The sequence below is a fragment of the Helianthus annuus genome, chromosome 1, assembly GCF_002127325.2.
Source record: "Helianthus annuus cultivar XRQ/B chromosome 1, HanXRQr2.0-SUNRISE, whole genome shotgun sequence".
NCBI lineage: Eukaryota > Viridiplantae > Streptophyta > Magnoliopsida > Asterales > Asteraceae > Helianthus > Helianthus annuus.
Genome location: NC_035433.2, coordinates 138,629,404 through 138,656,145, shown reverse-complemented (window position 1 = coordinate 138,656,145; position 26,742 = coordinate 138,629,404). Strand labels below are relative to the sequence as shown.

The window sequence follows — 26,742 nt, the reverse complement described above, 5'->3', positions numbered from 1 at the left end:
TTTCGTTTACTAGTAATATGTATTTTGAGACTCTTATTGTTTTGTCTAGTACATGATGTTAAAACGGTATGGACTTAACACATTATGGAAGTCTTAAAACACGTTATAAAAGAGACTTAACACACGTTATATCAGGTATACTATGTTGTTATTAAGTTACTATTGGAGTTTATGCATCCATTCTAGAAGTTTTAACACATATTACTATTGGAGTTTACTATTGGACTTAACACATTCTGGAAGTCTTAACACACTATTGGAGTTTATGCATCCATTCTGGAAGTCTTAAAACATATTATAATAGAGGCTTAACACACGTTATATCAGGTTTACTCTGTTGTTATTAAGTTACTATTGGAGTTTATGCATCTATTATGGAAGTCTTAACACATGTTATAATAGATGCTTAACACATGTTATATATTTCAGTCGCTTAATACATGTTACAGTATGTATATACACATCATGGTGTTTTGGGAACCAATAGCTTATACATGACACCATGTTAGGTTAAACCAAGATTATAACAGAGGCTTAACACATTTTATCCCAGGTATACATGACACCATGTTAAGTTAAACCAAGATTATAACAGAGGCTTAACACATTGTAAACCACTAGCTTATACATGAATACATGTCAGGTTACAAAAAGATTATAACAGTGGCTTAACACATGTTATACATTCCAAAATGTGCAAAACAAATGACCCGTTTCATATTATATATACCGGTACATGTGTTACCATAAATGGCTCGTTTCATATTACACGTTACATACTAACTTGTACATTTATTACTTGTACAGGTTTTACGCTCAGTATCAACATTATCGGATATTTTAAACATCAACAAAAATAAAATAGATATTACTTGTTTTTTTAATTAACAAAAGGTTAATACATGGTATATATCATTCTAACAGGGGCTTAACACATGTTATACATGAACACATGTCAGGTTTACATCATGGTGTTCTGTTACAGCATGAACCACTAACACATGTTATAAATGAACGAAGACTTCTTTCCCAAAGGATGTGACTTATTCAATGTCCCCGCATTAACGTTGCCTACATCCATCCAGCTTGTCAATTGAATATCTTTTATGGATCTGTTCCTGTAAATCAACACACGTTATATATCATTCTAACAGGTGCTTAACACATGTTACAGGTCTGTCTCTGTAAATCAAGCAACCCAACAAAAAAAAATATTGTTAAGATCAAAAGCCCCAAACAAACAACCAAACCAACAAAAAAAACCCGTTCAAAATCTCATCCTAAAGTTTTGGATTTATTTAAAATACATTAACATTAACCATTACTAGAACACACATTAACTTCTCCTACATCCATCCAGCTTCTCAATTGAATATCTTTATGGGTTTGTTTCTGTAAATCAATACACGTTATATAACATTATAACAGGGGGGCTTAACACGTGTTATGGGCCTGAGTCTGTGAATCAAGTAACCAAACAAAAAAACACTTACTGTTCAGATCAAAAACCCAAACAAGCAACTCAAACCAACAAAAAAACAGCTACTGTTAAGATCAAAATCCCCTAACAAGCAACTAAACCAACAAAAAACCCGTTCAAAATCTCATCCTAAATTTTTTGATTTATTTAAAATACATTAACATTAACCATGGATACCCCATTAACCAATACTAAAACACTTTCAGCACACAAAAACATATTAAGAACCATTTCAACAAAAAAATCAAGTGTGAAATGATATTTCAAGAACACTTACCGGATCTATACCCGTCCGATGAACACGAAGAAAATCTTCAAACCTTCTTCTCACACACACACTCGTGCGTCTGTCTTTGTGATAAAGATTGTTGTTTCTCTATCTAAAACATCAACTTTCTCTCTCTAAAAACATTCATCTTGTCATCGCTCTTCTCACACACACACTCGTGCGTGTGTCTTTGTGATTTTTTCAGACCACATGACGCTGAAATTATCTTCAAATGAAGATCACCATTGAAGGATCACCATTGAAGACCATGAAGCTTTCTTCTTTTCAATGATGAAGAAAGAGGAGAGAGATAATAGTTAATTGAAAGATTTGACTAGAAGAAAGAGGAGAGAGATGATGACACAAGTGGGTTTTGTCATTTTCAATCCCAAAAGGTGGGTTTTGTTCTACCGAAAATGCCCTCCCAGACTTTCAAATGTGCATTATACTATTTCTTTTAATTATAATTGTTACTAAAATGATGAGAGCCATTGATCAAGTTGGATGAAAGACAATCAATGGATAAGGTTGGGTTTCCAAGGTTTTTTAAAAAAGATGGGGTTTCTTATAGAGCCCAGCCTTATATATATATATATATATATATATATATATAAAGGCCAGCAAAGAGCTGAAAAACAAACAACAACCGAAAAACAAAACAAAAAGAGCAGATTACAATAACTCTAGAATATCGAAAAGCTTCCAATTTTCCCACTTCGGCTCCTTGAGGTTTGACTGGTTACACACCCAAAGAAACGCATCTTCTTTGATTTGGTTGACAGACGAGGAAACCGGAACAAACACGACATCAAAAACTTTCTTATTTCTGTCGATCCAAATCCTCCACACAGTTGCGATGGCTATGGTATAAACCACTCTTCTCCATATTCTTCCACCCGGTTTATCCTTAATGTTTTTATTTTTCATACACGTGACACTTGTTTAAATCATGAGATCCAATTTTATGGTTCATTTTCAAATACATGTTTCCTGTTATTTGAACTTAACAACATGAGATCCAATTACAAATAACAGCCCGTATAGATTTTATCTTTTTTTTAACAGCAAAGAATCTCACATGTAAATCCATCCTACTCGGGGCTATGTCCAAGGTCGACTCCTTGACCACCATAAGACCATCCCCCCCATCTGATGCGCGGGAACTGGATGGAATCCGTAAACTCTCGCCCCGCGTCAGGTTCGAATCCGGGATTAAAGCCCCAATTCGGCCCTTCACCTAGATGTCCCTTGAAAATGGCCCAAGGAAGAATCGAACCTACGTCTCCACTAGGGAGGGCAAACCAATTTACCACTAGACTAAGTTCTCAGAACGTATAAATTTTATCTATTTGACTCGCTTACTAAAATTTTACATGTTCCACTCTTTACAAAAATATTAGCTTTATAAATTTTATTCAATAGTCCAGTCCAAAATTTTGCTATTTTTAGGTTTAGTTTACAAATTATACCCGTTTTAATGATATAAAAATAAGAGTTAAATGTTATTTTAGTCACTGTGCTTTGGGTCATTTTGACAGTTTAGTCCAAATGTTTCATTTTTTTGTCTGTGGGTCCAAAAAAGTCTGCCGTTGCCATTTTAGTCCACTGTGTTAACTTTATCCATTATTTATGTTAACGAGAAGGGCAATTCGGTCATTTTATATGGCCGAATTGCCCTTCTAGTTAACAGAATTACATATAAAATGACCGAATTGCCCTTCTCGTTAACAGAAATAATGGGTGAAGTTAACCCAGTGGACTAAAATGGCAACGGTGAAACATTTTTGGACCCACATGTGAAAAATGAAACCTTTGTACTAAAACGGCAAAATAACCCAAAACATAAGGACTAAAATGACATTTAACTCTAAAAATAAAAATAATTTAAAAAAAAATCAACTTTTAAATGCACTGCAAGGGCATCAAAGCAGATAGTCTGTGTGCAAATATAAAGAAATGAACCCGTTTATTTGACAGTTCACCCATTTGCATTCACTGTTTTGTATGCATGTAGAAGTCTGTGTGCAAAGCAAATGCACCTTTCAAGCATCAAGCCTCATATGTTGGCACAAACTAAGGGATTTGTATTTTGTTCAAACAGACTTACAAAAAGAATATTTTTTTTGTCTAATATAAACAATTGGAAATGAAATAATATCCGGCCCAAGTTAAACTGTGAAATATATAGGGTGAGATTAATAAAAATAACTAAATTATTGTGATAAAAGAGAAACATTAATCATTTAGGGGTTGTTTGTTTAACTCTTAATGGTTCAGATCTCTTATCGGTTCAACACTTAATGGTTCAAACTGTTTGTTTCGCGAGCAAATGTCTGAACAATTCATACATTTGCCTCTGAATGGTTAAGAATTATACTGAGTCTGAATGATTAAGACCTCTAATCTGAATTGGTCAGACATTAGCCTCTGAACGGTTAAACATTATACTGGTTTTTAATGGTTCAGACATCTTAGTGATTCAACTTCTTACTAGTTTAGCACTTAATTATTCAGAAATTGTCAAATAACCCCTTAATGATTTATCAATGGTACATATTTTCACAAATGTTTACTTCTTAGTTCTTATATACAAATGTATATTATATATTTGTATATTATATGTACATAAAAAACCATTGAAAGAACTTATTCATTTGTTTTTCTAAATGGTTTCCTACACATACGTAGATTATGTGTACCTAACTTGCATGTGTAAGAATTATAAATAAACAAAAAATTTGCACTTTTAATTTCATTTAAGAGAGATAAATAAAATCACATTTCAACCATTTATTTTTAACAAAAATAAATAAATTATTTATCTTTGTACTTCATAAAACCCCTCTCTCTATATACATACATATATGCACTATTAAAAATATATAAATTAGTCGAATAATAATTAGTTTTGAAAACTTTTGAATAATAATGAGTTTTGAAAACATGTGAATAATAATTTCTTTTGAAAGGTATGTGAATAATAATTAATTTTGAAATCTCAATTTGTGTTTATATCTTGTCGTTTGAAAAAGAGTTCGGAGTTTTCAAAAGGTCTCAACACTACATGAAACTAGAGAGCTAAATTGTGTTGGGTTGTCGGATCAACAGTTTGACGGGTCGAATTTTCGAGCTTCAAAGGTTCAATGAATAGTCAAGTCCGATTTTAAAATTGATTAACCAACAAAGAAAGGAATCAAGCATCAACGAGTTTACACCGGTTTATATAACAAAACTGCCTTATTATGATTGTAAATCTATTAACTAGTAAACTGATGGAATCAACGGTTCTCCGTTTCGATATTAACAACACTCGATTAAATGCTTGTTTAAATTTTATATAACATTATATTCATTTGTATGGAAAAGGGAAGCATAACCCAGAAAGGATTCCTATGGTGGGTCCCAAAAGGACTTTTTGTCAAGATGGGTTACTACATGCGGAAATGCCAAAACAAGTAGCTATAACATTACAAAAATATAATTATTTTCTACCTATTTTCTATTAAACCGTAAATTTGAGTTACTGGCAGAATATTGGAGTATCTCGTGTTACTAGCAGAATCATCTAATTATATCCGTTTTAATTAGTCAAAAATATAGATAGACCAATTCAAAAAGAAACCTAATAAACTCAAAAAAAATTATTATGGTTTCAACTTATAATAATTTATTCTTTCCTTCTTAAGACTGATTTTAACTTCTACCAAGATCTTCATATACGAACATCTGAATAATTAATGGAAAATAAAGTAAAGTAGTATCAAGACCCTCGCGTTATAGCAGGGGAGTAGAAACATGAATAAGACTAACGTCGAATCATTGATGTGAACTCGTGCGTCGAAGGGGCATTGATAACATACACAACTTTGATGCGGTATCTTTACGTCAACATTAACCATAGACTGTTTACACACGTTTTTAATTGTATTTTCTATAAAAATTGAGTTGATTATTAACAAAAGTATTTTAAAGGGTAATCATCATCATCATAGTTAGTAAATCCCACCAATAGCCAAACAAAAGTAGGGTCTAAGGAGGGTAAGATGTAGACAGTCTTACCTTTACCCCGTAGGAATAGAGAGACTGCTTCCAATGAGACCCCCGGCTCGATAGTAGTTTTGCATCAAGCCTTGGACATAAGGCACATAACACTCAAGTAATCGGGACAAAGACCGATTAGTGCATGTACCCTTTTGTCTTTCAGCTATCAACGCCACCACATGATGCATGATTAACCGTCCTCAGCTTTTAACATTATTTTCACGAAATTAGTAAAATAACGTTAAAATTAGTGCACTTTCACTTTTGCCCCCGATGGCCCACACATATATACATTATATGCGCATACCACAAGCGAAACATATATTTTAAACGGTAAATTTTAAGAGTATTGTACATCCAAATTCCAAAACCACTAATCAAAAGTTTTTAATTCTATTCCTGATGAAACAATGGTTAACCGGGCAGGGTTAACACACTGGTCTCGTCAAGAAGGGTTAATCCCTTCCTCTCGGAGATCGCTGGCTGGGTCACCGGTGGATGATCTCCTGCACAAGGAAACAAGCCGTGACTCGTAACAAGGAGGATGGGGTGGGGGGTGCTCCTTGTTACCACTCTCCGGCGTGAGAATCAGTAGTTTGCTTGGGAAGCAAAGTAAGATAGTAGTAGTGAGAGAGTTGTGTAGAGATCTACCTCAAACCTGGTTTGGGGTCGGTATTTATAGCCGAGGAGTGAAGGAGGAGATTGATGGATGGGCTGACGACGAGCTGCACCGTTGCAGGTGTGTCAGTCTCGCCGGCCGTGGGGGTTACGCCACGTCAGCCCATTGCTTTAATAGCTCTGACAGGGGACTGTCGCCGGCGCCACTTGCCTCGTGGTGTCAGCCACTTGCATGGCGTGTCAGTCCACTTGTTGGATATGCAGGGTGCGGTGCGAGCCGCATCGCTGCATGCGGTAACGCCTGAAGTTACCGCGTCTCCTACTTGTGATCAAGAAATACGCGAGATGCGGTGTTGGCCGCATCATCGTATGTGGAGACTGTTTGCTCGCTTCCCTTGTCGTGACGAAAATGGTCATATGATGCGGTGCCAGCCGCATCGATATGTTCATCTTCTTTTGTACTTGGGTCAAGCTATTCATCTTCGGACCGAATGGGTTCGAAGTATGTGACCGCATGGGTGCGGTCTGCTTACTGGTAGGGGTTTGTTTGATGCGGGTAATGGTCGTTTCGGGACCATACCCCTTCAAGTCCCCCCAGTCTAGTGTTGCTGCCTTGTGCAAGTTGCACGTGGGAGGAGCACTGGACTTATGGTGTAGGAAGGTAGTTTGGCAGTCTGGAGAAAATTCTAGGCCAGATCAAACTGGTGATCTGGTAAAAAATCCGGCTATGCCTCTTCCGTACTGGTGAAGGAGTTTCGCTTGATGCGAAATTCTCAGCCGTTGCATGTCATCAGGTGGGTTGCCACCTGTTGTTGTGTCGAAAGCCTGTTAGGGACCTTCATAGTAATGCTGCACAAACTTCGAACCAACCTCTAGGATGGTGGTTCGAAGGTCTGCACATGTTTCGAACCTCTTGGAGGTGGTTTCTTCTTCAAACCATTTGCCAGAATGGTGCACGAAGAAGAAAAGAACAGCTTTTAAACCAACCGTGGCGGTCGGGTTTAAAAGTTTCTGATGTTGTGTTAGAACTTTGCTCGAGCTCTATGTTCAGCGTCTGGTGATGAGATGACCATCCCTTTTTGTTGGGGTGTTTGTTTTCATCCTGATAGCTCTCAAGTAACCGTACAACCAACTGGGGTGTCCCAGTTGGCCAGTCCCACCTCTACTCTTCATAGAGACCCGGGTTCGAGTCCAGGCAGGGGGTATTCTGCCACCTTCTTCCCAGAGGGAAATGGACTCAGCTCGGGATGGGGTATTCACCGCCAGGCAGCATTGGGACGTTGCTAGCTTGTGGAGTGGGATCACTCCAGCGGCCGGGAGGTCCGTGCAATAACCCCCCCTCTCAAGTAACCGTACGTTCTTTGCGGTTACTTCGTTGCGTCATTGTTGGCCATGTTTGGTCGAACAATGTGGATCTGAGCTATGGGTAAATAAACATGGTCATAGGCAAAGGGATGCCCATCGTTGTTTATTCCATGCGGTCCATTGGTAGGTAAACAAAGTCATAAGCAGACTTGTTACCGCGGTCCGTTGGCAGGTAAACAAAGTCATAGGCAGACTTGTTACCGCTGTTCGGACACTTGCTGCTTGATAAGTGCTTGTCTAGAGCACGTATCTGCGTTCTTTTTGGAGCCACTTCCCTTCGCGTTCCAATACCGAGTTTACAACGAGGTAGCCTCGTTCGGTGATGTGGAGTGAGCTTTGCTCTTCCGTAGCAACCACTCTGCGGAAGCTATGATTATGTCTGTAGCTCTTCATGGGTGTCTGCGATGTTGCAGTCCCATTTTCGCTCAAAGTGTGCTTGTTGCACGGATGTAACTCTTGAAGGTTCAGGAGTCAGGGCTGCTGATGTGCGGTCGCGTAGATTCCGTTCCTTCTTTTTGCTGAAGAAGTTGTTCATGCACCCTCCGTGGTTGTGAACCGGACAGGAGGGATTTGAAGCTTGAAGAGAATGAAGGCACTGCGCTTTGCCTGTTCCTGAGATGCGGTTCAGTCCAAAGAACAACACTGGTTCTGAGCATCTGACACATCTGAATGGGTTCATGTGTGTCACTTCCGCATTTTTCACGTGTGCTCGTGAGTGATGCGGAAAAGGTAATATATCCCTTTATAGTATAGATAGATATATTTCTACCTATTTTTTAGGGTATATAAAAAAACGACATGCGGTATGGGTTATGGTACGGTAAACCAGAGAAACCGCATGCCGCTTATGTTTTGGTTGGATAATGTTGTCGCTTTTTCTTGCCTACGTGGCTTGATCGCACGTGTGAGTTGGTAGAAGTTGGTGAGACGTTTCTGCATGTGCTGAAATGAAAGGACACTTGCACTGCCCGAGGCATTAAATGCACTGTAGCAGGGAGTGTAAACGTCTTCTTTGTCAGGCGCGTGGGCGGCCACGCGCGCGTGATAACCGTCAGCTAAAACGGCGCTCGACACGTGTTGTTGCAAGATACGCTCTTTTTGAACGTGATGATTTGCTTTCTCCCTCCGCATTAATTGCGATGGGTATATAAGGGGAAAACCGTTCGTGGTTTCCTCTCACTTGGTCGAAAATTCAAAAAAATTGCCGTTTTGAGAGAAAGTTGTTATCTGTCTTCTCCGACGATTTTTCTGAAATTCCGGTGAGGTTTCTGGTGTTTCTGTTCACCATCGTCTGTTTCTTTGATATTTTTGATGGCTGAACCATCTAGTCCACATAATGTGGAGGGTGAAAACCCTGAACAGCCGATAGTGGCTGAGGAAGAAGACGAGGGGGCTGCCGGTGGTGGATTACCGGCGCTGAAGTGGACCAGAAAGAGCTTTGATCGCCTTATGCTTGAGGTCCAAATGCCCTCGGAGTATGGGGCTCGGTACCCATCAGAGGGTGATACTGGTGCCGACGCTCCGGCCGGTTATGTGACCATGTGGTCCGATTTCTTCGGGGATTGTAACCTCCGATTACCGTTGACGGTGTTTGTTGTGGATATCTTGGAGTGGTACAAGGTCCACATTTCTCAAGTGAGTCCGTTTGGGATGGTTCGGATTCGTAATTTTGAGTTTACCTTCCGTGCTCTTGGCATAGAGCCTACCGTCGGAGATTTCCGACGGTTTTATCAGATGACAGTGTTCATGGGGTTCTTTTCTTTCCGTCAACGAGACGGTACCCCCAAGCTGATGACTCCCCCTAAGGGGATGACGATGTGGAAGAAGAAGTTCTTCTATATCAAGTGTGCTGCCCTTGCTGTGGAGATGACGTTTCGGAATGTGACCGAGACGATCATAGCAGAGACCATTGCGATGCCCAGTTTGAAATCAGTGCAGTGGTTCCCGCAGCTGCAGACTATTGAGTCTGTGAAGTTGACTAACACGCAACTATGGCTGTTGCGTATGATGTTGAGGAGGGGCAAGAACTCGAAACCCGTGGTGCGGGAAAAGAGCGGTGGTACGTACTTTTTGTTTGTTTACGTTCTTTATCCTTTCATGCGTTACTGACTTTTGTGTCTACTATCAGAAGATGCTCCCGCATGGAGGATGTTTGCTCCGGATTTCGAGGGTACGGTTGAGACCGTAGTTTGTGCGGATGGTGAACAGGATCACAATACTATCATCCGTAGTAACTTCCGGGTGCCTACTGCGGCTGCACTGGCAGTTGAGTTGCCAGTAGGCAAAGGTATACTATCGAAGCTTTGCTACTTGTGTTGATCATGTTGTGTTTTTGACGTATTGATTCCATGCAGGTGATCTTGGGGCCCTGGGGGACCCTGAAGCGAAAGGTGTGCCAAAGAGGCAAACTGTGAAGGGCGTGCGCTTTCGCCAAAAGAAGATAAAGGAGGTCACTACTGTGCCTCATCTGGTGCCGCAGGCAGCAGGTATCTCTCATTCCTCTTTTCGTCGACACAAGGATTATGTGATAGTATCTGATACCCTTGAGGGTTTGGGTACAGCCGCGGAGTCACGTTCCGGTGCTGCGAAGAAGCAGGCGGAAGATGCGGCTGCGGGAGGGACAGCTGCGGGTCCCCCTGTGATTGGTGAGAAGAGGAGGCCAGAGCAAAAAGCTGCTGGTGGTGTTGAAACCAAACGTCGGAGACTAGTAACCAAAAGGTCTGCTCCGACGCAGAAAAAACCTGCGGTTGTCGTTGGTAAGTGTAGGCTATCTAGTCTTAACTGTTGTGTAACTAGTTCTGATAGCTATTTGACTTTTTTGCAGAGCGTCAAGATGAAGATTTTTCTATCTTCGATGCTCCGGAGTCCCCTCCGCGTGCCATGGGTGCGGGTGGAACGGAGGTGCCGTCGACACCTCCCGTCAAGGTGGTACCTGAGTCAACCGTGCAGAAGGAGGGTACCGCAGAGAATGCTGCGGCCCAGATATTTGATACCGTCGACTCGTCCAACAACCTGATCTCTCCCAATGAGGGAGACGATTTGAGTTTGCGGTTCACTGCTACTGGGAAGCAACATTCTGATGCTGAACCGCAAAAAACTGGCGCTGAAGCGCGGCAGCACGATGCTGGGCCGCAGAAGTCTGCGGTTGATAAAGGTACCAGCTCGTCTGCCGGTGGTGCGGGGTATGACGGGCCTCCAATTCAGCCTGGGGAGTCTGAATTGGAGTATTACTACCGCACCTACTCCCAGGATCGCAGTACGCTGTACCATCGACCCCCCTGGACTGTATTGCAGGGGGATGATATTGCTAACGACCCTGCGGCCTGCAGGGAGATCTTGGGCGGTCTGGGGACCCCCTTTGAAGTTGATCGGGCTCGTGCCGCACCGCGGGAGCTGCGTATAAACCAGCTCTCGACCATGTTGGTAGGGACTTCCATTGTGGCGAATGCCATGTTGGAAGACTATAAAGTTCTGAGTCGCCGCGAGGAGGAGGCTGCTCGTATGCGGGCGGAAGCCGAGAAGTTGGTCGAGGCTGCTCGTGCGGGTGCGGAGCAGCTTGAGAAGGATAAAGCTGCTTTTGAGAAGCAGAAGCAGACCTCTGAGTGGGCTGCCACTGTCCAACTGAAACAGGTGCGTACCCTTGCTAAACTCCTTGCTGATGAGCGTAAGCGTTGGGAGGAAATTTCATCCAACGAGCGCAAGAAGTGGAACGAATCTTGGGCTAAGCAGAACAATCTTCTGTTTCATACTCGGCAGGAGCTAGCAAACGCCAAGGCGGCAAATGTTGCCTTGGGCAATGAAAAAGCTGCGGCTGAGGCTGCAGCAGCTAAAGCGCTGCAGGCAAAGGATGAGGCCCTGAAGGCGCTTGAAGAGGCCAAAACAGCCGGGGCTCGTGCCTCAAAGGCCCTTGAAGAGGCCGCGGAGAAGGAGAGCCGTTCTTCCAAGGCTCTGGAAGAGGCGAATGCGGAGCGCATTCGTTTGGATAAGGTTGTTTCCAGCCTTCAGGTATGTTTCGTTACCTCTGTTGTATATTTCCTTTATTGTTTTGAAAATATTTACCGAGTGAACTGTTTGCTGTTTTTGTAACAGGCTGAGGTTCAGGCCCGGGAGGTGGCGGTTACGGACCTTACTGCCCGCGTGTCTGCTGCGGAGAAGCGGGCTGACGCTGCTGCTGAGGCCAAGGATGCCTTGGTGTCCTCTTTTAACCAGCTGGAAGCTGACCGTGAGTGGTTGCGGACTCACGGCATCGCGCGTGTAAGTATCCGTTGCCTTTATATTTGCTTGGATTAGCATTCAAGTCTTATGATCCTTTTATTGCAGATTGTCGAGGCTATAATGAATGCTCCTGAGACCTCATCTGGTTTGGACTTGGTTAAGGAGCGTGCGCGCGATGCTGGCTTCAAGGCTGGTTATAACCGCTGTATTGGGCATATCAATGTATTGTCCGCAGGCGGTTATACTGATCAGGCATCCGGGTTCCGGGATGTGGATACCGAGGGTCGTCTGAAAGCGGCCGTAGCCTCCTTTTATGACACGCCCCTTGCCTGTGTAGGGGAGCTGGACGAGTGTTTGGAGGTTGCGGACTATGTTGACCGCTTGCGGATGCTTTACCCTGATCTGGAAGAGGAAGAACCCGCTGGTGGTGCCGGAGGAGACGCGGGGACCAGCGGTACAAAATAGGGTTTAGGTTGGCCAGTGTGCCTCCTTTTTTGTATTCCTCTTGTATAGAGTAGGAACTTTATGTAAATTCAGTAAGCATCATGTAGATACTTGAATTTTTTGAATATAAAGTTTCTTTGTTCAGTTTGTACAAGTGTCTTTAATTCTTGCATGTCTGAACGTGTGTATGCGTAATCTTTACCCATTTATGAACGGGGTCAAGTGTACTCCATACTTTTGTTGTATGGGTATGCATCAATTCTGTTATTTACCGTGTGAGGGTTTTAGAATTGCTTAAGCTTTGTAAAAGCTTATATTACCGGAACTCTACCCATTTGTGAATGGGGTCGAGTGCACTCCATACCTTTGTCGTATGAGTCCGCGTCGATTCCATTGTTTGCCTTTCTGGGCTCAGGAATTGTGTTAGTGTGTAACAAAAACTTGTGTATCCGGCCGGATAAAACATGCAAGTCTTTTTGCCTTTGCTGGCCTATTACAATAGTTGCGTGTGGCTACCACTTTGTATAGGTATCGTAAATGAAGATTTTGCCAATCTGTTTTTTGGATACCGCGAAGTGGAAACACGCATTTGTAATAGTAGTAAACAAACAACAATGTATAAAATGACTTGTTTATTTATTTGCACATGACCTGCGGTCCGATAGGTTACATGGAGAGTGTAAGAACATAGCTTACATATAGCAGCGTCTAAGCTGTTGTGCGTTCCATGTTCTGGCGATAGGTTCGCCCTCCAGTGTTTGTAACCTGTATGCGCCCTTCCCTAAGACCTCGCTGATGAGGTAGGGTCCTTCCCACCTGGGGGCAAGTTTTCCTGGGCGCTCGGCATTAGATGCCTCGTTGTCACGTAGGACGTAGTCCCCTGGAGTGAAAGTACAAACGCGGACTCGCGCGTTGTAATACTTTTCCAGTTTGGATTTGTATTTGGCCTCGTTGATGGCGGCGTTCTCGCGCCTTTCTTCTAGGAGGTCCAAATCGATCCTACGTTCCCTGTCGTTGTCTAGCTTTTCGATAGCCAACATTCTAGGAGATGGGAGGCCCATTTCCGCGGGTATCACCGCTTCAGACCCGTAGACGAGGCTGAAAGGTGTTTCCCCATTGCTTGTTTTTGGGCTAGTGCGGTGAGCCCATAAGATGCTTGGGAGTTCATCGACCCAGCCACGCCTGGCTGTTCCCAATCGTGCTTTGATTCCGTCGACTAGGCCTTTATTTATACTCTCGACTTGGTCGTTCCCTTGCGTGTGTGCGACTGACGAGAATATGTGTTTGATGTTCAGCTCTTCTAGCCATTTTTGGAATTCGTCGGCAGCGAAGTTGGTGCCGTTGTCGGTAACAATGTACATTGGTAAACCGAAACGGCAGATGATGTGCTCCCAAATGAACTTTCTTGTTATCATAGCAGTGGTTGAAGCGAGTGGTTTCGCCTCTACCCATTTTGTGAAGTAATCAACCGCCACTATGATAAATTTAACTGCACCTGGTGCGTCCGGGAATGGTCCCACTACGTCGATTGCCCATTTTTGAAAAGGCCATGCAGTAGTGACGGGGACCAGATTGTTTTTTGGCCGCAAAGTTTTTGGTGCATGGCGCTGGCAGTCCATGCATTTGCGTAACTCTTTGACGGCGTCCAGGTGCATGCCGGGCCAGTAATACCCGGCATTCATGATTTTTGCCACGACCATGCGTGGTCCGGCATGTATGCCGCATATGCCCTCATGTATCTCTCGGATAAGGTATGTGGCATCTTGTGGATTAACGCATCGGAGGAGCGGTCCGAGGTATGACTTTCGGTATAAGATACCGTCTCCCATTTGATAGTGGCACGCTTTGTATTGCAACTTACGTGCCTCTGTTTTGCTCTCGGGAGTCACACCTGACTGAAGGTATGCGATAATTGGTGTCATCCATGACGTTGTTCCGTATTGGATGACACTGACCTGGCGTAGAGGAACCGAAGGATTTTGCAAAATCTCGATACGTACCTCCTTTGCCAAGTGTTGGAAGCTGGTGGATGCAAGTTTTGACAGTGCATCCGCAGATTTGTTTTCGCTTCGATTAATGTGTCGAATATTGAATAAAGCGAATTTGGATTTTAGCTGCAGGGCTTGCTCGAGGTAGAGGATCATGATATCCCCTTTGGCGGCATAGTCGCCGCGTACCTGGCCCGCAACTAACAAGGAATCGACGTGCGCTTCCAGATGTTGCACGCCGATTTTGACTGCTAAACGTAGCCCGGCTAATAGTGCTTCATATTCTGCCTCGTTGTTTGTGCTTTTAAAATCGAGGCGGATGGCGTATGTAAGCTCTTGGCCGTCAGGGCTGACGAGTCGCAGACCTGCGCCCGCGCCTTCCTCGTTGGACGCACCATCGGTAAATAGTGCCCATACTTCTGAGGAGGGCGGTGGGGGCGCAGGGTTTTGGGATTCTTCGCATTCTTGGATGCGATCCGCTGGTACTTCAGCGGCGAAATCAGCTAAGATTTGGCCTTTGATGGCAGGGCGCGGTTTGTAATGTATCGTATGTGCGCCCAGCTCAATTGCCCATTTTGCTAATCTCCCAGAGATGTCGGGTTTAGATAGGATCGGGCCGATCCTGTAATTGGTTAGCACTGTGATGATGTGGTTTACGAAGTAGCGTCGTAACCGTCTTGAAGCATGTACCAGTGCTAGTACCAATTTTTCCATGATTGAGTACCTCGTCTCCGGGTCGTTGAGCATTTTGCTGATATAATAGATGGGTGTTTGAACCCCCGCTCGTTCCACTATTAATACCGCGCCCACTGCGTTTTCTGCAGCGGATAGGTATAAGATTAGTGGCTCATCTTTGCGTGGTGCGGTTAGTGTTGGGAGTTGTATCAAACACTCTTTCATTTCCCGGAAGGCCTTTTCAGCCTCTGTGGTCCACTGGAACTGTTCTTTCTTTGAACAGCTGCGCAGGGTCTTGATGAAAGGGTATGACTTGGCTGCGTGGTTAGCCAAGAACCTGTTGAGTGCCGCCAGCCTTCCGGCCAGGCGTTGCATATCTTTCATCGATGCAGGCGATGGCATGCGCTCGATCGCCTGCACTTTTTCCGGGTTTACCTTGAATCCATCTTTGGTGACGATGAACCCAAGGAATTTGCCTTCTTCCATTCCAAACGAGCATTTCCCTGGATTGAGCTTCATGTTGACGCTTCGCAGAGTTTGGAATGTTCGTTCTATATCGGTGAGCATGGTATCTTCCTCCATGCTCATGACGACCAGGTCGTCCATATAGATTTCGACACTTTTGCTTATTTGACCGCGGAAAGTGTCGTTCATCAGTTTTTGGTAGGTTGAGCCCGCGTTGCGCAACCCAAACGGCATTTTTGTATAGCAGTAATTTCCGGTTGGGGTCCGGAATGCCGTTTTGTCTTCATCCTCGAGTGCCATTTGTACCTGGTGGTACCCTTTGTAGCAATCGAGGAAACACTTCCACCGAAATGGTGCGAGGTTATCGACCTTTTCGTCGATTTCTGGAAGCGCGTAACAATCCTTGAGGCAGGCCTTGTTAAGGTCCTTGTAATCGACGCACATGCGCCAGCCCCCGGATGGTTTTTCTACCATGACAGGGTTGGATAACCAAGTCTGGTACTTGACTTCCCGCAGTATACCTGCGGAGAGCAGTTCTTCGATCTGCTCTTGCATCGCCTGATTTTTAGCTGACCCAAGGTGGCGTTGGCCTTGGATCACTGGCTTGATACCTGGTTTGGTATTCAAATAGTGCTGCGCTATTTCGCGTGGGACCCCTGTCATGTCTGCGGGAGTCCACGCGAAGATGTCTTGGTTCCTGAAGAGGAGCTCCTTCAGGTGCGCTCTGGTGGTCGAGGATAAGGCGTGACCCAATGTGACCTTCTGTTCCGGATGCTTTGGGTTGAGAACCCATTTTTCCGGTTGGTCGACGGGGGTGGGCCTTGCGACCTTTGTCGGACGTGCTTCGTCCGTCATCATGACGTCCTTGCGGGCATATATGATCGCAACCCCTGACTTGGTTGGGAAACCAACCGCGGAGTGGGGGACGGATGTGATCATATTGAAATCTCCCTGGGATTCTCTCCCAAGGAGGACGTCATAATTGGAGGTGTGAGGTAAAACCATGAAGTTTACCTCCTCCGTCCGCGTGTGTTTACCATTGGTAAGACGCACGGGAAATGTAATTTGACCTAGGGGAAAGACCGTTTCCCCTGCGAATCCGGCCAGCGGGTAATCTACGGCTTGCAACCGATCTTTGTCCTCTTGGTCAAACTGATTGAAGCATTGCTCGTAGATTATATCGGATGTACTGCCCGGGTCGATGAACAGACGTTCGGTGCAGTAATGGGCCAGTTGGCCTGAAATGACGACGGCGCGTCTATCACGCGGTCCGCCTCGGACTTTTGGGAAGACGACTTGCTCGTCTTTCCAATCATTGTCCGGTCGTCGTGCCGCTTTGCGCGGCCTACCCTTGCCTCCGTAGATCATGTGGGTGGAAAACACGTACATGGCTTTCTTCCCGGAGGAGGTACCTTCATTGTGAGGGGTGATATGCTTGGTGGGCTTTTGTCCACCTGGCAAAAGGTGTTGCAGTTTCCCCTCCTTCAACGCTCGCTCAATCTCCAGTCGGAGACTGATGCAGTTGTTGGTGGTGTGGCCCGAGTCCTTGTGGTACTCACAGTAGAGTGTGAGGTCCTGACTTTTCTTGAACTTCATTGGTTGGGCTGGCCGCAAGAATTGTGGGTCCGCGAGGAGGACCTCTCTTGGCGACTGGTTGATCTCGGTCCATTTGCGGTCCCGAGATTCTTTTCTTGGTGCCCGAGTGTCTCGGGCAGGATTGTAGCATTGTGGGTCAAACGTGTTGGGTTGCGGGGAATACGGTTTAGTAATATCCCGATTTCCTGCATCCCGGTTTCGTTTGCTGGTACGCTTGGACCCGTGGTGAGATGTTTCAGCTTGGGGCTTTGCCTTCTTGACATGCGGTTCGAGCGACCGCTGTGTCTGGGCATATGTCTTGACTGCGGTCATGACATCTTCCCATTTTTTAGGTAAGCCCTCCTTGCCGGAGATGGTCATGATCATCTCTCTGTCTTTGACGGCCCGGATAAAATGGTTTCGCGCCATTTGGTCCGCCACGTCGCCTATCTCTAGGCGTTCTTTATTGTAACGGATGACGAATGCCTCGAGTGATTCGTCATCCCTTCGCCAGATGTTCATGACGTCCAACGAATCGCGTTCGTGGCGTCGCTGCTGGCTAAAATGGGCGAGAAACTTGGCGCGCAAGTCCTCGAAAGAATCCAGTGATCCCACTGGCAAAGAATCAAACCATGCCCTCGCCAGACCGATAAGGGTCTGGGGGAAAAAATTGCACCAGGTGGGTTCGTCCCACCTGCCATTGACGCCTGCGCCTGTGAAGATGTTCATGTGGTCGTCCGGGTCGGTCGAGCCACTGTATTTCCCAATGTTGACTGGGAATTTTGTCGTGGTGATATCGGCGTTAGCGATGTGCGGGACGAATTTTGAATTTTCGGCCGCGGCCCTTGGCCTGTATGGTTCGTGCACAGGGCGCTTTGCCGCCCTGAGGTATGTAGTGCGGGGGTGACTGGGAGGAACATAGTTGCGTCCCCCCGGTCTGCTGCTGGTGTCGTGAGACTCCCCGCGGTAGGTTTGATCGTCAGGGTCGGTATGACCGTATCCTTCCGTGTAAGGTTGCGGGCCCAGTCGGCTCTGGATGCCTGGGCCGCGCCTGGAGGCTGACCGCCTCCTATCTTCGCCATAGGGGCCTAGGCGGGTATGCACTGACCCTCTGGAGCGGGACTCATATGAGGAAGTATCCTCGTTGAGTGTATTGACCGAACAGTAAGATGATCCACGGTCGTCGCGTCGGCTTCTGGGAGCCGGACGTGAGTGTAACCTGCCATCGTATTGGAGTATACGGTTGGCAGGTGTGTGTTGTATTGGAGTAGGCCCAGCTTGTACGTTTGCTTCCGTACAAGCGCGGTTGTAGGCCGCGATCAGCAGGTCGGTCTACTGTTGGTACCAGGAGTGTAAGTCCACGCCTGGTGGAAGCACAGTTGGGGCCTGTGATAAGTCGTGTCCGAACGCAAAGGATGGGACCCTTTGGGTGGACGTGCCAATGTGTCCGGGTTGGGGGGTCGAAGGGTGGACCCCTGTTGGGACCGGGGGATTTGGATTATCCGCATTGGTGTTTTGGTTATCAGCCATGATCTTGAGAGGGAGAGGGATGGATTAAAAAGTGCTAAGAGTAGCGGTGGGCGCCAATGATGAAACAATGGTTAACCGGGCAGGGTTAACACACTGGTCTCGTCAAGAAGGGTTAATCCCTTCCTCTCGGAGATCGCTGGCTGGGTCACCGGTGGATGATCTCCTGCACAAGGAAACAAGCCGTGACTCGTAACAAGGAGGATGGGGTGGGGGGTGCTCCTTGTTACCACTCTCCGGCGTGAGAATCAGTAGTTTGCTTGGGAAGCAAAGTAAGATAGTAGTAGTGAGAGAGTTGTGTAGAGATCTACCTCAAACCTGGTTTGGGGTCGGTATTTATAGCCGAGGAGTGAAGGAGGAGATTGATGGATGGGCTGACGACGAGCTGCACCGTTGCAGGTGTGTCAGTCTCGCCGGCCGTGGGGGTTACGCCACGTCAGCCCATTGCTTTAATAGCTCTGACAGGGGACTGTCGCCGGCGCCACTTGCCTCGTGGTGTCAGCCACTTGCATGGCGTGTCAGTCCACTTGTTGGATATGCAGGGTGCGGTGCGAGCCGCATCGCTGCATGCGGTAACGCCTGAAGTTACCGCGTCTCCTACTTGTGATCAAGAAATACGCGAGATGCGGTGTTGGCCGCATCATCGTATGTGGAGACTGTTTGCTCGCTTCCCTTGTCGTGACGAAAATGGTCATATGATGCGGTGCCAGCCGCATCGATATGTTCATCTTCTTTTGTACTTGGGTCAAGCTATTCATCTTCGGACCGAATGGGTTCGAAGTATGTGACCGCATGGGTGCGGTCTGCTTACTGGTAGGGGTTTGTTTGATGCGGGTAATGGTCGTTTCGGGACCATACCCCTTCAATTCCCTTAAAGTTGTCTAGTTCAAAGTATTGTACATCATGCATAGTAGGATAACGTAATCAAAAGTAATTTGTGTATAAGAGGCTCCAACGTGCAACACTGCAATTGCATTCTGCTCATGGTTCGAGAAGTAGTATTGGAATAGTGTTAATTTATAACAAATGTATTTTTTTTTATTAAAAGTAAGTCTAGCCACTCGGTCGGGCATATTTCGTTTAAGATCTTAAGATGAGAAAGAAATCTCTATTATGAGTGACAAAGAGGAAGATGTGTGACTGAAAATTAAAAGTGGACCAGGTGTAAATAATTACCTCTAGGAAAGCTTATGAAAAAAAAAAAAAAAAAAAAACTAGTTTTTAGGGTGATTCAAACTTAGTTGAATATACGGATTTTGTATTTCTGATATAATTATCTAAAACTTTTATATTATATATGAATGCACACCATGGTTGCAAAAGTCGTTAGGCGCTCCCTAGTCGGATTCGGGAGTACTCGGGATATACTCGGCTTAGGCGGAGATTACTCGGGGAGTAATTGGCCTGGGAGACCAGTACTCGTGCCTCGGCAGCCTACCTTGTAGCGAGTACTCGGGGAGTACTCGGAGCCTAGGTGGGACTTTTACAACCATGATGCACACACAAGGGAGGTTCTTTTACAAAATTGATTTTTCATTTTTTTCGTGAAAAACGCACAAAGTGGGTGGATAATCAAAGAATTTATGTATAATATCAACACTTTAAGTAGATTCTTTAATAAAAACTTGTAAAGTTACATTAAAACAGAAGGTAGACGTAGTGGTGAAGCTTGAGATTCCTGACCGAGGGGTCGAAAACGTATAAACAAAAAATTTCTATAAATCGGGAGGTCCATTACCTATATACCCAAAAAATTTCTATACGAAAACTACATACTATCCACTAACGAGCGAAAAGTTCGGGGGTCGGCCGCCCCCTCCAGCCCCCACAAAGCTACGCCCTTGGGTAGACGGACAACAAGTTGCGTCACCACCCGTTTCTGAATTGCAAACCCTAACCTTCCAAAGCCAAACCTCTGCCCCTGGGGGTGAACAATTGCTATGGATTACCCGTTGGATCCTGGTCAAGAAGTGGATAGCTTCTGACGCTAGGGAGCCAAATGTATTAAAGGCAAAAAAGACAAACACATGTCGCTTCTCTGTGCAAGCTTTAGCGTGTTTATCCACTTTCTTTGATTCTGCTTTTCTTGCTGTTTGTCCTACAAACCCGTTTTCTCTTAAACAAGCCAAAGGGGAAACCCCTGTGAGGTTCACACAAGCATGTTTCCCCCCAGCCCAGCCAAAGAAGAGTAGATCCGCTGGTCGCAGAGTATATCTCCCTTCCATAGGGTCCGTGATGAAATTCATAGGGGCCTCTTTCTTAGTAGAAATCTCAGCTCTTCTCAGGATGTCCCACAAAACATCTCGCACCCAATCATGCTGATATTTGAACCCATTAAGCTCTTTACACGTGCTCCTCGCATATATCCATACAAGCTTTACGACATATCGGGCAGGTTTCATCTTCCGGATACATAGGGATCATCAACTGGTATTTGAGAATGGCTCTGTATTCTATTGCAGACATGCATTGTCCATCGGGATAACGGTCAAAAATTCCCGAGCATGGGGACCCTTCAGGCACTCAAATACCGCCTTCTGCCGGGATGACAAATCAAAAACTTCTCCCATGCTTTGAGCGATTTTGCTAAACAGAGCATTCGCCAAAGTTTTTTATGGCTTCGAGGGGGTGATGTCCTTATTAGAGAAATCTTCAATATTAAAGTCTTGGAGAGAGCCATTTAAGCGTTCGAGCGTCTGCTGATAGTCTGGGTCATGCCCTACGACACCACTGTTTCGAAGGATATGACTTGTAGTTCCCAAGACCGCGCTCTAGACCGCACAAAAGCATAATCCCTAACATCTCGAGCTGAGAGGAGACCCAAACCACCTAGACGCTTTGGCAGAGATGCCAGACGCCACTTTAGGTCACCAAAGAAGAGGTCGCCACACACGACTATGTCCACTACCAAATGGGGTTGACAAGTCCGCAACCCAAGTAACTTAGCAACCCCCATGCACGACCTTAGCAGAAGGAGTTCACATTGGGGATCCCTAAGGAAATAAGGAGGTCAAGAGTTTCATAAGGTCAACCGCCCCGAGACCCACCACCCTGCCAACTCCCCAATAAAACTAGGATCACGGCTAACAGCTCCATCAAGGAGCTTAAACCCCTTTTTGGTCTACCAATCCCTCTCGTGAAAAGCCCGTCCAACTTTTCGCCCGTCGCAAGTCGGCCAAAAAAACCTCTGTTTTCTTAATGTTGAGATAAAGCCCCAGAGATGGCTCATTCTCGTTGATGATATCTAAGGCCTTAGCAACCTCAGACGCGTTGCCGATAATTATCCCAGCATCCAAGTACCAAGCATGAAACAGGAGGTTACAGCGGTCTTGAACTCGGAGAATAAGGGGGTGTAAGGCAAGGGCAAAGAAGAGGGGGCCCAAGGGATCTTCTTGTCGCACTCCGGTAGTAGCCCCAATACACTTGCATAAAAAAAACTTAAAATAAATACTAATTGGTAAAGTGTTTAGCTTATCGTTAGCAATTTAAAGTTATAGTGATCATAGTGAAATCATCAATAATAAAAATAAATACACGTGTATAAAAAAGTTACATTGTGACCCCCCCCCCCCCCCGCGTCATAAAAGTCTGGTTCCGCCACTGCACGCAACTCTGACTTGGCGACTCGCAAGGCTTCGCGACATTGACCATTAATGATTAGTTAGGTGTTATTTTGCGTATTATTTGGCATTATATTTAGTTGAGGCCTAAGGGGCACATTTTTTAGTTGAAACGGTCACCTGAATTCTTAGGACCGACCCTGATTACATTAGCTATGCATAACTATACATAGTATACAACATAGTAGGTAAACATTTAAAAAATTTTATGGACAAGTTAGGTTTATGATTTCTTATGTACGCACACTTTCTAAATTGTAGAAAGTATGAACCATTTCATTAAAAAAAAACTATTTATGTTTGCTTCTTTTTTATCAAAATAAGTTAGTGCTATATAATAAATCCCACATTATATGGTATGCTATTTGTAATCATGTAAACACATTTTATAAACTAAATATTTTTACCTAACATTGCTATATTATTATCTTTTATGACAACTGTTCTTTTACACCTAAATACTACATACTCTTACGCTTGCAAGTTTGAACATGCGTTACTTTGCGGAAGATAAACATCATACCACCAGACCGCTAGACTATGGTTACTGTACTATTATTTGAGTCAACTACTTGTTTAACTATTATTTGAGTCAACTACTTGTTTACAATCTGATTGGTTTGTTTTCTCTAAGTTACATGATTACACGTATCTATAAAGATCACAATACGTTAGAAATCATGAGGGTGCATATAAAACTACAGAACAAAGTGTTATGTTTAAATCACAACAAACTTATTGCTTTGGTTTGTTTAAGATTTATGGTTTTGAAAACTAGGTTTATCGGTTTGTTTACACTTCTATTGATTTATCTGACATGTTACATGATCGTAAATCTCTTTAAATAACATATTCTGTTTGAAAAAAAAAACTCACTGGTGGTCATAAAACGTCAAAACTGACTGAACATGTTTAAAACGAAACAAATCAGTATGTTAGACCAGTTCGATATTTATACAATTCGTTTAGGTTTCAAAATCTGGATATAATGGTTCATTTACACTCTTAATTATTTATTTTAATTTTACTCATCATATATGTACGTATCATAGATTCATATCTTTAATAAGATAAAATTGGTTTTAATTATATAATCTAAAACCTGATATTTATATACAGTTTAAAAAACCTTGTGGTTATATTATTTTATATAATCGTTGTATTTAATAATGAAAAAGAAAAGAAGTAGTTGTCCATAAGCAGAAAGGCATGCTTTATTGGAACTCAACGAATGGTTCCCGACTTCCCGTGTAGAAGACTTCATTAGTGGGTTTCCGCAAGTGGAAAGTAGTAAAACAATGAGCTCTTCTAATCTTTGCCCTACAAATATTATATTCAATTACTAGGTTAAAACCCGTGTGGTACACGGGGTTGGGTAACATGAAAAACTGAAATAGAAAGTTATAAAAAAATAAATACATATCATAATTGCAAATTCTTTATTTATAATTACATATCATATTTACTATCACAACTATGAAATCTATAGACACAAATACAAATTACAGATCTCTAAAAACTTCTTTATATACAACATTCAGTGTCGTATTCGTAAGTTGACCATCTTTATCAACAATTACGAGTTTGAGTCCATCTCTGCTTTTAACTCTAGACAAAGCGACGTAAAGCTGACCATGAGAAAAGACTGGTTGTCTGAGAAAAAGACCTACTTTGGATAACGATTGACCTTGACTTTTATTTATCGTCATGGCAAAGCATACAGCAATAGGAAATTGTCTTCTTTTAAACTTAAATGGCATAAATTGTCAAATTACAATTTTACCATATTTTTTACGTATAATTCAAGAAACTCAACCTTGACATAAAGTGATTGTTTTTAAGCAAAATTTGCTTTCTTTCCCTTGGATCAAACCTAAAATAATCTGGGTAGACCTCAAGATTAAAGATCTTAAATTGGTTTGACTTTGACCATCATCATTAACCTTTCTAATGAATGAATCAATGAAGGAAAATTGAGTCACTGATTGCATTCTCCACTTCAATGTGCTCAAAACAATCAATTCCATTTTCTGAATTGTTTTTGCTTCAAACACAAATCTTGATTCACCAACCTGCAAAAAAATGCAATCAAATCTTTAAGTTTGACTTGTTAAAATGGCAAAATAGTGTCATTTCATCAGACTGACCTGCAAATCCAAAATTGTGGGAATTTCAGTTTCTTCCACTTTGGAAGCAAGTGATAAAAAGGTTACACTCAGCAACTGCATCATCCAAAGGCCGTCCTGTTAGTTGAACAAAATTAATGAACATTAGATGCTCCATTCACAATTTTCTACATTTATGTAAGTACCGCTTCCGATTTTGTTTCTAAATGAGAAATCATTGCCACAATCATAGTTTATAACATCCTTATACATAATTATAGTTTACAATTCCACAAATCATGCAACGCTTCAATAGTCCTATACCGGAAGTATCACATAGACAGCAATCATCATAACCTGAGTAACATGATAGCGTGTGGCATTTGTTCGGGGTAAAAGATGATGCAAAATATTGATCTTTATTACATTCTCAAACATCTAAACTAAAGCAGCCAAATTATTATATCATATAAGAAATAAACCTCCCTTCCAAGCACTTTCCTCTTTTGACCAAATCACCCTCTTCGTTCGACTGATTGTTTCGTTTTCTCTTCTTTCCGTTCTCAGTTACCTTCCCATCTTGTGGTGTTGACAAGTCTAATATGCATAAAAGTTAAACAAAAAACTTTTTAAATATTTTTTTAGTTCACAAAACAAATGAAGACAAATGAGACCAAAATAAAAGAATATAAAGAAACAATCAAATTTGATTCTCGAAGCTTTGAAATACCATTATCTTCAAGTTATGTTTGTTTAAAATGTGATTAACAATTTCAAGCAATTTAGGTTTTGAGAATTACCATTTTGCAGTCAAATATTTGATCTTGGAACCCCAAATTAAAGAACGAATACATGTCAAATCTTTGAAAAAAAAATGTTATTTAAGAGACAATAAAATACCCACAAAACATTTACTCTCAAAATTCAATTTTTCCCCCAAATCAAAAACCCTTAACATTGCCCACCAAAGATTTAATCCCAAAACACCATTTTTCAAACAAATAAAGATAAATTTGAAGAAAACTTTAAAGTCCACCACAAATAATATTGAAAACAATAAATTTCAACATTAAAATACTTAATAAATAAGGAACTCAACGGTCAAATGATATCATTCAAAAAGGGTAACGAAGAAAACCAAAATCAGATAAGAATCATGACAAGATTGAAGTTAAAATTTAAAAAAGTTTAGAACTTTACCAGCAACAGCCTCGTATGAAGATGATCAATCTTGAAAGTATCAACTCTGTGAAGAAGGATAATTGCATTAAAAAATTATAAAAAAACGGTTCTTTTTTTTTCTTCTGCTTCGAATCTCTGGTAATCGTCACAATCTTCATTACACAAACCAACTAAAAACCAATGGAACATGTAATTAGGGGAGAACTTACCGGAGCTTCGTTGGAGACTTCGCCGGAACCCTAGCTACCACCGCGGGAAGCGGCGGCTACGGTTTTCTGGCATTGTCCTTTGCCTCATTTTAACCAAGGAACCGTCAACAATGTATGGTGGCTGTTAAGGACCACCACTGTCACACCGTATAGAAGCCTGTAACCGGATCATCACCACCGTCACTCTCTCCCGTCCCCCAAGGGTTGCAGACCTTAATCGATCTGGTGAAATCCTCACAGATCTGGTCATGAAACGGCATCTGGTGAGAGATCTTGAATGATATTCTTGATGATGAAGTTTTGTGAGATCTGTGAGATGTGGGAGATTATGAAGATGAAAGAATAGTGAAAGATTTCTTATAATCAAAGCATGAAACACACCTGAAAATGCCATAAACTCACCAATAAAAACAGATGATGATCGATATACTGATATTAGGGTTTAGATGATTTGGGTGTTTTGAATATATGATCTAATTCACTATTTTATTGGCTATACCGATCTAATTCAAATAAGTGCAAAATAAAATTAAGGTGTATGAGAAACAATACCTTTATGTTTGAATCAAGAACACACTGGTATGGGAAGATTAGGGTTTAGATGAATTGGGGGTTTTGAATATATGAGAGAAAAGATTGCCGTAGATGATGGTTGGAGTGGAAAAGTTGAATTGCCAGATTAGGGTTTCATACGGGTACAGCAAAGACGCGTTGAACACACTTACGAATGAATTGCCACGTGTAAATTTTATTTAAATAATGAAAGGATGAGAGTTCCACTTGTCAATATATAGGGTAGGCTTATGTAAAAATAACATATCAGCAAAAATGGCTTTATTATATTAGAATAGATAGATATATAGGCCCTAACTATCTGCACACTCAGTTTGCCTATCTGCACACTTAGGGTTTACCTACGCAGCGTATTGGTCAATACGCAGCGTATAGGGTTAACCCAATACGCT

General features: G+C 43.0%; 1 protein-coding gene and 1 long non-coding RNA gene across 3 annotated transcripts; one reads left to right on the top strand and one right to left on the bottom strand.

Moving 5' to 3' along the window:
* Positions 1 to 9,526: 9,526 nt before the first annotated feature.
* Positions 9,527 to 21,210, top strand: LOC110932347. The gene is made up of 6 exons (XM_035989463.1): positions 9,527 to 9,831; positions 9,901 to 10,059; positions 10,127 to 10,528; positions 10,597 to 11,645; positions 12,093 to 12,176; positions 21,124 to 21,210. Exons 1-6 carry the CDS (start codon positions 9,564 to 9,566, stop codon positions 21,208 to 21,210), a joined length of 2,049 nt encoding a protein of 682 aa, XP_035845356.1. The 5' UTR covers positions 9,527 to 9,563.
* A 2,554-nt stretch (positions 21,211 to 23,764) lies between these two features.
* On the bottom strand, positions 23,765 to 26,505 carry LOC110880561. Of its 2 annotated transcripts, XR_002559383.2 has the most exons (5): positions 26,330 to 26,505; positions 25,778 to 26,086; positions 25,587 to 25,632; positions 24,429 to 24,983; positions 23,766 to 24,353 (listed from the first exon to the last, which is right to left on the bottom strand). It is a non-coding gene; the product is annotated as an uncharacterized LOC110880561 (long non-coding RNA). The 2 variants fall into 2 exon arrangements; XR_002559381.2 differs by lacking the exon at positions 26,330 to 26,505 and having other exon boundaries at positions 23,765 to 24,353; positions 25,778 to 26,194.
* Positions 26,506 to 26,742: the final 237 nt, after the last annotated feature.